The 12,707-nt window shown below is 47.5% G+C and overlaps 1 protein-coding gene across 3 annotated transcripts in view; it reads left to right on the top strand.

Annotated features, from left to right (window-relative positions):
• Window positions 1–516: 516 nt before the first annotated feature.
• Window positions 517–12,707, top strand: part of pola2 (polymerase (DNA directed), alpha 2) — a 44,596-nt gene continuing 32,405 nt past the window's right edge. For 2 of the 3 annotated variants that reach the window (XR_006310135.1, XM_043682584.1), the window contains exons 1-8: window positions 517–705; window positions 2,755–2,846; window positions 3,513–3,570; window positions 4,219–4,328; window positions 4,625–4,818; window positions 6,713–6,801; window positions 9,204–9,359; window positions 10,718–10,780. Coding sequence is in view for 2 of the 3 variants with exons in the window: in XM_043682584.1 (XP_043538519.1) it covers window positions 532–705; window positions 2,755–2,846; window positions 3,513–3,570; window positions 4,219–4,328; window positions 4,625–4,818; window positions 6,713–6,801; window positions 9,204–9,359; window positions 10,718–10,780 (936 nt within the window). In the remaining variant the exon portion in view is untranslated. The remainder of the gene's footprint in view (window positions 706–2,754; window positions 2,847–3,512; window positions 3,571–4,218; window positions 4,329–4,624; window positions 4,819–6,712; window positions 6,802–9,203; window positions 9,360–10,717; window positions 10,781–12,707) is intronic. The other variant, XM_043682583.1, reaches the window with a different exon arrangement.

Here is a 12,707-nt window from a genome sequence, read left to right as displayed (position 1 = left end):
CTCCCTCAGCACTGACCCTCCGACAGTGCCCGCTCCCTCAGCACTGACCCTCCGACAGTGCCCTCTCCCTCAGCACTGACCCTCCGACAGTGCGGCACTCTCTCAGCACTGACCCTCCGACAGTGCCCACTCCCTCAGCGCTGCCCCTCCGACGGTGCGACCCTCCCTCGGCGCTGCCCCTCCGACGGTGCGACCCTCCCTCGGCGCTGCCCCTCCGACGGTGCGACCCTCCCTCGGCGCTGCCCCTCCGACAGTGCGACGCACTCTCGGCGCTGACCCTCCAACAGTGCGACGCTCCTTCGGCGCCGACCCTCCAACAGTGCGACGCTCCCTCGGCGCCGACCCTCCGCTACAGTGCAGAGCTCCCTCAACGCCGACCCACCCCCCAACCCCCCGACAGCCTCTCGTGTTGTTGAATACTACTTTCCCTTCCAGTCGGGCATCGTGAGAGTACTGTTGCCTTTTATGGTTGTGTCCAGGGTGGGAGTCTGAGCTGCTACGGTGAGAGAGCGATAGGGTAACAGGGATTTAATGAAATTGAATTTACTGCTAGTGTTTTGCTTTTTCCTGTTTTGTGCAGTGTTGGAACACTGTATCACGTACTGCTTGAAGGAAGAAAAGATTGTGAATGAGTGGATTGCTTTCAGCATGACACGGGTTGGATTTGCCCTGAATGCAGGAAATGTGGACATCTTTGAACATGAGGTAACGAGTTTTGGAAATTTCCTTCTTGGAGTCATGTGAACAACCATGAGCTAATTTACAGGCTGTAGGTGTCACAGACTGGGACAGGATTGATTAGCTTCCCTACAGTGTGAAAACAGGCCCTTCGGCCCAACAAATCCACACCGACCCTCCAAAGAGTAACCCACCCAGACCCATTGCCCTACCCTATATTTGCCCCTGCCTGAACACTATGGGCAATTTGGCATGGCCAATTCACCTAAGATGAACATCTGTGGACTGTGGGAGGAAATAGGAGCACCCAGAGGAAACCCACGCAGACACGGGGAGAATGTGCTAACTCCAGACTGACAGTCGCCCGAGGTTGGGATCGAACCTGGTGCTGTGAGGCAGCAGTGCTAACCGTTGTGCCACCCATTGAGATGGTGTGGGGAACTGCCATCTTGGACTTGTGCTGTAGGTGGACCCACGATGCCCTTAGGGAGGGAATTCCAGGATCCTGGCCCGGTAACACTGAAAGAACAGTTATATATTTGTAAGTCATGGTGTGTAACTTCACAGAGAACCTGCAGGGGGTGGTGTTTGTTCATTATTGAAAAAGGAGCCTGAGGAAGATGCAAAATACATTGAGTCGATATGAGAGTTTGTAACCATCAGCAACAATTGAACCGGCCTGGACTCTTGGCTGGAGTGATGATGTGGAGGTGCCGGTGGTGGACTGGGGTGGATAAGGTCAGAAGTCAGACGACACCAGGTTATAGTCCAACGGGTTTGTTTGAAATCACAAGTTTCGGAGTTTAGCGCCTTCCTTCACCTGACAAAGAGCAGCGCTCAGACAGCTTGGTGATGATTTCAAACAAACCGATTGGACTATAACCTGGTGTCATCTGACTTCTGATTATTTTCTGGAGGGAAGAGCAGTCTGAGGAGTGACTGGATTGATAATTTTAGATAATGTAGTGGGTTTGGTGATCATTAATCTCTAGAATCCCTACAGTGTGGAAACAGCCCATCGAGTCCACACCGACCCTCCAAAGAGCGTCCCATCCAGACCCACCCCTGCAACTCTGCATTTCCCATGGCTAGCCCACATATCTCTGCACACGAGGGTAGCTGTGGTTATATAGAGACTGGAACTAGGGAACCATCGATGTAAGATGGTCACGAGCGTATCAATCCGGAATCTAAAGAGATCTCTTTATCCGGAGAATGATGGGAAGGTACAGTCTGAAAGCATATTGGAAGGCAACCCACTGGGAAAGCTGCAGAGGAATAGGATAAATCATTGAAAAGGAGACATTTGCAGGATGATGGGAGAAAGAGTAGAATGTGTATGGAACAGAACAACCTGGCCTGTGTGAGCTTCAATATTCACACTTGTCTAGCTGTCCTGGGATAGAGTCATAGAGATGTACAGCACGGAAACAGACCCTTCGGCCCAACCTGTCCATGCCGACCAGATATCCCAACCCAATCTAGTCCCACCTGCCAGCACCCGGCCCATATCCCTCCAAACCCTTCCTATTCATATCCCCATCCAAATGCCTCTTAAATGTTGCAATTGTACCAGCCTCCACCACATCCTCTGGCAGCTCATTCCATACACGTACCACCCTCTGTGTGAAAAAGTTGCCACTTAAGTCACTTTTATATCTTTCCCCTCTCACCCTAAACCTATGCCCTCTAGTTCTGGACTCCCCAACCCCAGGGAAAAGACTTTGCCTATTTACCCTATCCATGCCCCACATAATTTTGTAAACCTCTATAAGGTCACCCCTCAGCCTCTGACGCTCCAGGGAAAACAGCCTCAGCCTCTTCAGCCTCTCCCTGTAGCTCAGATCCTCCAACCCTGGCAACATCCTTGTAAATCTTTTCTGAACCCTTTCAAATTTCACAACGTCTTCCGTAGAATAAATTAGGTCCCAGATGCAGTCACTTACACATGATTGCCAGAGTGAGTAGTGGTGAGACAGAGCAGTTTTCTGTGGAAGTGGGATACAACCAACAGAACACTATACTCATGCAACACCCCCACCTCTGCCCCACCCTAAAAGTGTTTCTCCTTCCCAGGTTCTCAGTAAAAAAGCCAACAAGACTCGGCCGGCATCAATCAAACGGAACAACCGAGCACCAATGCATGACCTGAACACCCTTGAAGAGCTGTATCCTTTTAACAGACAAGACTTGAACTTTGGGTTATCAGGAGATGCATCAGTTGTCATCGTGAGGATCTCATTTAACGGCCTCGCACATCCTTGGGTGACCCAGAGCTTGTCACAGCCGTTTCCTTTTGGAATTGACTTGCTCTGTTCTCGAGTACTGACACTGTGATGCTGTGAGATCCCAGAAACTGTGGTGTGATAAATGACTGACGGTGTGAGCTGAGGGACGAACCTTGAGTGGGAAGCATGAGAGAGAGAGCTCCTTGATTAAAAGCAATCTTTTACCTCCTGAAAAGGTGACGACTGGGGTGCTTCTGCTCCTGCGGCTCTCCCACAGTACTGAAGGGGAGACTGATTCTGTCAGTTGTACCTCTTGGTGTGGGCGTATTGCTGGATAATCTTAATGACAGATTGTAGGCGGCTCAGTCGTCATGCAGCGTTTGAGTCCAAGGCAGAGTTGGCTGTGGGTACAGGGGATTAATTCCAGCGGGTGCAGTGAAATACAAAGCCAGACGTGTAATGTGCTGCAGCGGGTGAGGTGGGGCAGAAATGCTGGCCTGTACCTGTGTTATAAAATGCGTGTGAAGAATGGTGGTGGTCAGAGCTGAACAGCTCAGGCAAGTGAGTTGCAGTGTGACCAGGACATTTTCTTTGACTCTTGGCCAGTGTCCAAGCAGAGACGGAGGAGGAGAACCTACTCGATTCATACTCCACACCAGCTAAGGTACCTGTCTAACTGGAGAAGACACTTTCCCTTCCAGGGTCAGAATTCACTCACTGCCCATTGTGATGGCCCTTTTTCCTCTGTACTTATTGGAGGAGTGTGGGAGCCACTGGCTAGGCCAGTAATTATTGTCCTGGGGAAGGTGAAGGTAGTGTCTGTACAGGCACAGTTACAGGGTAGTTCAAGGGTTTACCCAGTGACCCCACAGCTGAAGTTCAGATGGATGAGTCCTGATCCCCATCCTTTGGCAAAGCTGCACTGGGAGGAGGTGAAAACGTCAGACTGAGTGGGACACTGATGTTGGGGAAAGGGGTGTGAACATGGGGGAGAGTGAGTAGGACACACTCAATGAGGGACAAACTGAGTGGAGCAAACCATTATTGCGGGGAATTGGCAGACTGAGTGGGACACACTGATGGATGATAATGAGGACATTCTGGATGAGGGTAATGGGGTCAGACAGAGTGGGGCAGGGATAGTTTTTCTCCTTTTCTCTGAGGATTCTGACTCCCTGCAGCAACAATACTTGATCAGGTGGTTGGGTTGTGGGAGGTGGAGGTTGCTGTAATGGATAAGGTGTGTATGAGGATTGGTTTTTGGAGATTGGGGAATGCGGTGCTTCCTGTTGAATGTGTGCTCCCTCGGTAGGCAGGTGCACAGAAGCGGGTGCTGACCACTCCAGAGCAGCCACAGTCAAAGAAGGTGTCCATGAGCCGCAGTCCACGGCTCCTCTTCTCTCCAGCTTCCTTCTCTCCAAGGTAACAGGATCGTTTCATCTGACTATTTACTTAGATTGAAATATCAATTAAATGACCTGTTCCAAAAATATATAATCCACTTCCTATGCAAGCAATCTACCCCTGCACCCCCTCCCTATCTCTCTAACCCCCTCCAGCCCCTACCCCCCTCCCTATCTCTGGCCCCTACACCCCCTCCCTATCTCTGTAACTTCCTCTCGCCCCAGTAACTCTGCTGTTTGTGGTAATTTGGAACCATAATGAGCATGGCTGGTTAGTGCCTGAATGCGTAGTTTTTTTCCTTCTGCTGTCCTCAGCCCGAACCCATCTCTGAAGTACAGTTCCAGAGCTAACCGCGGTGAAGTTGTTGTCTCGTTTGGTACGGCGCAGGGAGCCACGTGGCAAGGCATGGGAGGCAGGAGTGCCACTGTTCAGCTGCTCCTCATGCCTGAGGACTCGATCATCAAACGGTTCAAGTACATGTTCCAGAAGCTGCGTGACATCCGCGATGGTGAGTCTCAATCAAAGGCACCAGCGTTTTGATTTCACTCGAGGTTGCTCAGGAAGAAGCAGCCAAATGTGGCGTGTCCGAGGATAATCCTCACTTCAAGAGTATCACAGACTCCCTGTGTTACAGAAATTCCTTCTCCAATCCCCCTGCTTAAAAGCATACACTTGCAACCAAGCCTGTAAGGTGTGTCTGTGTGTGTGTGTGTGTGTGTGTGTGTGTGTATGTTGGGAGGGCCCTTCTGGGGTCAGTATCAACATCAGTCCCAGTGGAAGGTTGGTGGGTTGACCCGCGGTGCTGATATCACTGCTCCACTTGGCCAGAGGGCAGACCCAGGCCCCAAACTCCAGCAAGGAGATATTGGCTTTAGAAGGGAGACACTTGAAGATTCATTACAATGATCCCATGGATAAAAGAGTTAACCTGTATTGACAGGTTATTGCAGAATAGGCTTGTACTCCCTTGATTGTCGAAGATTAAGAGGTGATCTGTTTGAGGTTAGCTTTCGTAGAGAGAAACAGTTTGCTGGGGAGTGGGTGCTGAAAATGTGTTGCTGGAAAAGCGCAGCAGGTCAGACGGCATCCAAGGAACAGGAGAATCGACTTTTCGGGCATAAGCCCTTCTTCAGATTACATTACAGTGTGGAAACAGGCCCTTCGGCCCAACAAGTCCACACCGCCCCGCCGAAGCGCAACCCACCCATACCCCTACATTTACCTCTTACCTAACACTATGGGCAATTTAGCACGGCCAATTCACCTGACGTACACATCTTTGGACTGTGGGAGTAAACCGGAGCACCCGGAGGAAACCCACGCAGACACGGGGAGAATGTGCAAACTCCAAACAGTCAGTTGCCTGAGGTGGGAGTTGAACCCGGGTCTCTGGCGCTGTGAGGCAGCAGTGCTAAACACTGTGCCACCGTGCCACCCACGGTGTGATCTGATTTGAGTTTTAAAGGTATTAACAGGAAAAGACAGGGTAGATAAAGATCAACTATTTCCACTTACTGGGGATTCTAGAACTCAGGGCTTCGTCTAAGAACAAGGGCCAGACTGATCAGAAGAGATGTTAGGACACAGTCAGAGAGGTTTGGAGCTCTCTCCCTCAAATGGCAGCAGATGCTCTATCAGTAGTTAGTTTTAAATCCGAGATAGATAATGTTTTTGTTGAGGAAAGGTGTGAAGGGATATATGGAATTGGGTGACAGATCAGCCATGATCTCAGTGAACGGTGCAACAGGCTCAAGGGACTGAATGGCCTACTCCTGTTCCTCCGGTTTTTTATATTAGATTAGATTCCTTACAGTACGGAAACAGGTCATTTGGCCCAACAAATGCACACCGACCTTTCGAAGAGTAACCCAGACCCATTCCCCTCTGACTAATGCACTTAACACGACAGGCAATTTCCCATGGCCAATCCACATAATCTGCACATCTTTAGACTGTGGGGGGAAACCAGAGCAGCCGGAGGAAACCCATGCAGACACGGTGGGGGGGGCATGGGAGGGAATATGCGAACTCTACACAGACAGTTGCCCGAGGGTGGAAACAAACCAGGGGTCCCTGGCGCTGTGAGGCTGCAGATCCAACCACCGCTCTCTTGTCTCTGGCACCTCCTTTGTGTTGAATTAGTATCCTCAGCTGGCAAGTAAATATTGGCATCAGCGCCTTTTGGCGAGAATGAAGGGAGTAACAGATTTCCTGTTCCGAATGGCTACTTCAAGTATGGATCAGGCCGTCCCCAGATGTGGAGCCTGTGGACATGTTGTGTTCCCTGAAGGCTGAGATATGAGCGCATGTGGTTTGTGGAAGGCACTGTGCCTTCAGGGTCAGGTGGTAAAATTGGTTAGAAGATTGAATGTTCTAATGTGCTGTTTGTTAATACATTTCAGTTCTCAATGACAGGATAGAAGATCTGAGTCAGGTTTTGACAGATCATTACAACATCGAGGATATCCAATCAGTGGCTATGCCTGCTCAGGTGAGGAGCAAGACTCTGCTTCTAAATCCTGTCCTTGCCACGTAGACTGCACTGAAAATAGTATTCTCAAAACCAAAACCTATTCAGAAGAAATAGTAACCTCAAAAATTAATTTGACTATTAGAGGTCTTAGGAGTTTGTTTCAAGTGGCGTTCTCTAGTCCCGATACCCCCTTCCCTATCTCTNCTCTGTCACCTCCTGGAGCCCCTACAGCCCCTCCCTTTCTCTGTAATCCCCCGCTTACCCCTACACCTCTCGTATCTCTGTCACCTCCTGGAGCCCCTACAACCCCTCCCTATCTCTGTAATCCCTCCAGTCCATACACCCCCTCGCTATCTCTGTCACCTGAGGAGTAGAGGGCAAGTCTGTGGTGAATACTAAAAACAAAGATCCCCCTCCCCCTCCCTTGCAGCGTGTCATTGAGCAGGAGATCAGAATGGAGGTGAGCTGGGTGTGTTGGAACTTGTTTGCTTACCGGAGTGAAGAGCATGTAGTGACAACAAGGAACAAGAGTGGGCAACCTAACCCTTCGAGCCTGCTCAGCCACATGAAAAGATTATGCCTGAGATGATTTTAATCTTAACTCAAGAATTTAAGTCTGCCTTTAAAATATTTCAAGATTCTGCCTCCACTGGCTGTTAAGAAAGGGATATCCAAGCAGTGTCCTAGAGAATGAATGAATGTTTCCAAATCTCTTTTAAAAGCACACCCCCATATTGTTAAATGGTGACCCCTAGATCTGTATTCACCCACAAGAGGAAATATCCAGCCAGTCAAGTTCCACCTAGATCCTATGTTTTAATGATGTCATCCTGGACTCTTCTAAACTTGAGAGGATACAGGCCTAGCCTTCACACGTAAGACAGTTCATTCATTCCAGATATTAGTCTTGTAAATCTCATGTGAACTTCTTCCAACACATTGACATCCTTCAGTCTGTACGATGACCAGTACTGTACAAGATGCTCCAGATGTGATCTCACCAATGCCCTCTATAATTGAAGATTAATTTCCTACTTTTGCATTCAATTCCCCTCACAATAGACCATAACGTTTCATTTCCTGATTACTGGCTGCATATTAATTTGCATATTAATTTTTGATGATTCATACACAAAGGTACCCAGATCTCTGCATCTCAGAGCTCTGCAACCTCTCACTGTTCTAAATAATGTCTTTTTTAAATTTTTTGTGCCAAAATGGACAATTTCACGCTTTCCCACATTGCACTTCATTTGTTCAATCTTTTCCCACTGACGTTACCTGTCTTTTTCACAACTCGCTTTCCTATCTATCTTTGTGTCATCAGCAAATTTACATACCAGATCTTTGCTCCCTTCGTCCAAGTCGTTTATATAAACTGTAAAAAAAAAAGTTAAGGCCCCAGCACTGACCCCAGTGATACAATGCACGTGACATCTTGCCCCATGCATTGTTTCCTGTTAACAAACCAATCTTCTATCCATACCAATGTGTTAGTCCCAAAACCATGATTCTCCACAATGATCTTTGAAGTGGCATCATAGCAAATGTCTTTTGGAAATCTAAGTACAATACATCCACTGGATCATCTTTATCTACAGAATTAGTTATTTCTTCAAAGAACTCCAATAAATTATTTAAACTTTTCCCTTTGGCAAGTCATTTGTCTGTCTGAATACCTTGAACTTATCAAAGTGTTGTGCTACAAACTTTTTAATAAAGGCTTCCAACATTTTCCCTGTTGTGAATATTAAGCCTGCAGTTTCCTACTTTCTAGCTCCCTCCCTTTTTCAGTTACATTAGCTATTTTCCAATCTATAGAAAACTTCTCTATCTAACCAGTTATGGAAAGCTAAGACCAACCCATCAGCTAGCTCACTGCTACTTCTTTCCATTGGGGTGGCACAGTGGCTCAGTGGTTACCACTGCTGCCTCACGGCGCTAGGGACCTGGGTTCAATTCCAGCTTCGGGTGACACTCTGTGGAGTTTGCACGTTCTCCCCCTGCCTGCTTCAGTTTCCTCTGGGTGCTCCAGTTTCTTCTCATAATCCAAAGATGTGCAGGTAAGGGTGAATTGGCCATGCTAAATTGTCCAGGGATGTGCAGGCTAGATGGATTAGCCATAGGAAATGCAGGGTTATAGGGGTAGGATGGGGGTGTTGATAGAGGTGGGATGCTCTTTGGAAGATCCGTGTGGACTCGATAGGCTGTAGGGATTCTATGAAGGTCCTGGGAACATGTCAACTTGCAGTTCCAATTTCCTCAGCACTGCCCCCCTTGTAACTGTACTTGAGTTCCTCTCTCCCTTTCAATTCCTGATCTATGGCTCTTTCCTGGATGGTATTTGTTAACAGTGCTCGCATTTACGTTCACTTGTTCTGTCCATTACCGTTATTAATTTTCCTTTTGATTCATTGCAGGAATCGGTAACGTTCCTGGGGCAGATCGCGTGCGACAGCAATGGCAAACTCAATGCAAAGTCAGTGATTTTACAGGGAGACCTGAAACATTCAGCAGGAATGCAAGTGCCAGTAGATCTGTCAGAGCTGAAGGAGTTCTCTCTCTTTCCTGGCCAGGTGGGTCCACCTGAGTAGCAGTGAAAGATTGTCAGGATGTACTCAGTAAGTGAACATTTAAGGGAGCTGTGGTGTCCTACTCTTCTAAACGACTATGTAAGTCCCCTCAACACCATCCCCATCCTGGGACAGGGACACCACTGGGTGAAAGTCTGAGTAAACCTTATTTTACTCGGTTTTTGTTTAAACAGAAAAGTCAAGTATACTCCATTCTCTGGAACTCTAAGGTCCCTAGATCCCCTCAAACTCTAAGTAAAGTTCTAAAATTTAAAAAAAATGACTCTCCCCTTGACTCCATTCACAACAAAACCCTCAGGGTAAGGACAACAAGGGGTCAAAATGCACAGTAGACTTTCCTCTACTCATTCAAACTTAAAGTAAAGTTTAAAAACTGAAAGGTTTGGTCTCCTCCCCAGGCCTGTCCCTTACTGAACTCCAGCATAACTGTGATTGAAGATTGTGAAGTCTGTGTGAAAATGAGCACTTGCTGTTAATGTCTCAAACAATGCACAAGATGTGAAACCATGGAGACCCTTGCAAAGAGAGCACTGCAAACAGCTTCTCAGGCCCTTTTTTTTTCACTATTTACACTATTGAGGTGGCAATGGCTTTGATGCAGTAACTGGAGGATAAGGGTGCTAGAATGATGACGCTTGTGTGGCTCTGTTTGTAGGTAGGATCGGGATGGCTGCTGAATAAAGAGCTTGCCATTTCCCAGAGTCTCTCAGTATATTCAGTAATCGGTTTGAAAGTCGGATCCACTGAGAGCACCCCCATGGTGTCTATAATTGACAGCCTACCCCACAGTGTAATCTGTGGCAGTCGCTGCATTGTGCTGAGGAGGGACCAATATATTTTCTGCTCCTCTCTTGTTCTAAAACCCATCCTGCAGCCTGGCTGAGATCAGGCTTACCTAGGAGCTTTACTGTATGCCTACTGATTAATCAGAGATTAACTCCAGGGGTCGGTGTGGACTGGTTGGGCCGAAGGGCCTGTTTCCACACTGTAGGGAATCTAACCTACAGTTGGATGAACCCTAAAGGCAGTTAATCAATGTTCCTCACTTTGGCCTTTGTTGGAGTGTGCTTTTATTCATTGACAGAATGTGGCACTGCTGCTTATGTTAACATTTACTGCTCATCCTTAATTGCCCCCCGAGAGGGTAGTGATGTTGAAGTGCCTGTGTTAAAAACTGCACACAGATATGGTGAAGGCTGTTTTCTGATTTAGATTCTAGATGTCGTTCTGCCTAAGATGAGCGTTCTCTCCAGAGTAACTTTCCGTCTGGTTAATTTTGATGGGTATGACCTTGTACCAGAGTGTCGGTTCTGACTGTGACTGATATTTGTTTTCACCAGGTGGTGGCTCTGGAGGGAACAAACAGCACCAGCCGATGTATCGTGGCTTCCCGGCTCTACGAGGTCAGTCATTGAGCAGTGGGAGGCTGTGAGCGGGAGGATACTGTTACACTCAGTGTCGAACTATTAGCTGCTGGGTTGTTGCTGTTCCACCATCAACTGAACAGTCCAAATCAAATGTGCCTCGGTGTCCCCGGGTGGGATCTGCAGCATTCAGTACTTTTTGGGGTAGATATTGTTGATGATGGAGTTGGGGGAAGGATTGCGATGGATAATTGAAGGTGATGCTGGAGCAGGGTAGGGTGTGGGAGGTGTAGATGCAATTGGTTGCCCCCATCTTCCACCCCAGCCTGAGGTGGAGAGTGGGATCAGAACTATGGAAATGATAGAAAGACGAACAGAGTAGTAATCCCAGGATTGCTACCAGTGCCACATGTTAGTGAGACTAGGAATAGAGAGCGAGTGCAGCTGAACACATGGCTGCAGCGCTGGTGTAGGATATGTGGATCACTGGGATACCTTCTGGGGAAGGTGGCACCTGTACAAGAAGGATGGATTGCACCTGAACTGGAGGGGGTACCAATATCCTGAGCGGGAGGTTTGCTCGAGCTCTTCAGGCGGATTTAAACGAGATTGGGTTGATGGTGCTTTGCACAGTGTTCAGGTTTGTTTTGTACCAGGGGCTAGGTTAATAGTTAGGAGACAGTGCTTGTACTGGTTTTGTGTTTGTTTTCATTATACCTGATATTTGTTATTGTAGTTTTCAATTTATGTTTGTAAAGTTTTTAAAAATTGCTAATAAATATATTTTTTTAAAAAACGAAATTGGGTATCTGAGCTATGGATCAGATGATGGAGGAACAGCCAGATACAGTGTGCAAAGAGTCTGTGAGGAGGGTAGGCACTTGAAAGGGAAAAGGTACAGTCAGTGTGCTGGCTTGAAGTATGTCTATTTTAATGCAAGAAGTGTCAGGGATAAGGGTGATGAACTTAGAGCATGGATCAGTACTTGGAACTATGACGTTCTGGCCTTTACAGAGACATGGATATCACAGGGACAGGAGTGGTTGTTGGATGTTCCAGGCTTTAGGTGGCTGAGGAGCTGGTGTATGGGAGAAGGATTCACATTTTTGGATCATTGGAATCTCTTTTGGGGTAGAAGTGATCTGTACAAGAAGGACACATTGCCCCTAAATTGGAAGGGGACTAACATACTGGCAGGGAAATTTGCTAGAATTGCTTGGGAGGATTTAAATTAGTAAGGTGGGGGGGTGGGACCCAGGGAGATAGTGAGGAAAGAGATTGATCTGAGACAGGTACAGCTGAGAACAGAATGAGTCAAACAGTCAGGGCAGGCAGGGACAAGGTAGGACTAATAAATTAAGCTGCATTTATTTCAATGCAAGGGGCCTAACAGGGAAGACAGATGAACTCAGGGCATGGTTAGGAACATGGGACTGGGATATCATAGCAATTACGGAAACATGGCTCAGGGAAGGGTAGGACTGGCAGCTTAATGTTTCAGGATACAAATGCTACAGGAAGGATAGAAAGGGAGGCAACGGGAGGGGGAGTGGCATTTTTGATAAGGGATGGCATTACAGCTGTGCTAAGGGAGGGTATTCCCGGAAATACATCCAGGGAAGTTATTTGGGTGGAACTGAGAAATAAGAAAGGGATGATCACCTTATTGAGATTGTATTATGGACACCCCAATAGTCAGAGGGAAATTGAGAAACAAACTTGTAAGGAGATCTCAGCTATCTGTAAGAATAATAGGGTGGTTATAGTAGGGGATTTTAACTTTCCAAACATCGACTGAGACTGCCACAGTGTAAAAGGTTTAGATGGAGAGGAATTTCTTAAGTGTGTGCAAGACAATTTTCTGATTCAGTATGTGGATGTACCTACTAGAGAAGGTGCAAAACTTGACCTACTCTTGGGAAATAAGGCAGGGCAGGTGACTGAGGTGACAGTGGGGGAGCACTTT

This window comes from Chiloscyllium plagiosum, chromosome 45, assembly GCF_004010195.1.
Source record: "Chiloscyllium plagiosum isolate BGI_BamShark_2017 chromosome 45, ASM401019v2, whole genome shotgun sequence".
In the NCBI taxonomy this organism is placed as follows: domain Eukaryota; kingdom Metazoa; phylum Chordata; class Chondrichthyes; order Orectolobiformes; family Hemiscylliidae; genus Chiloscyllium; species Chiloscyllium plagiosum.
The sequence above is the reverse complement of the archived record's forward strand: the minus strand, read 5'-3'. Positions and strand labels throughout refer to the sequence as shown.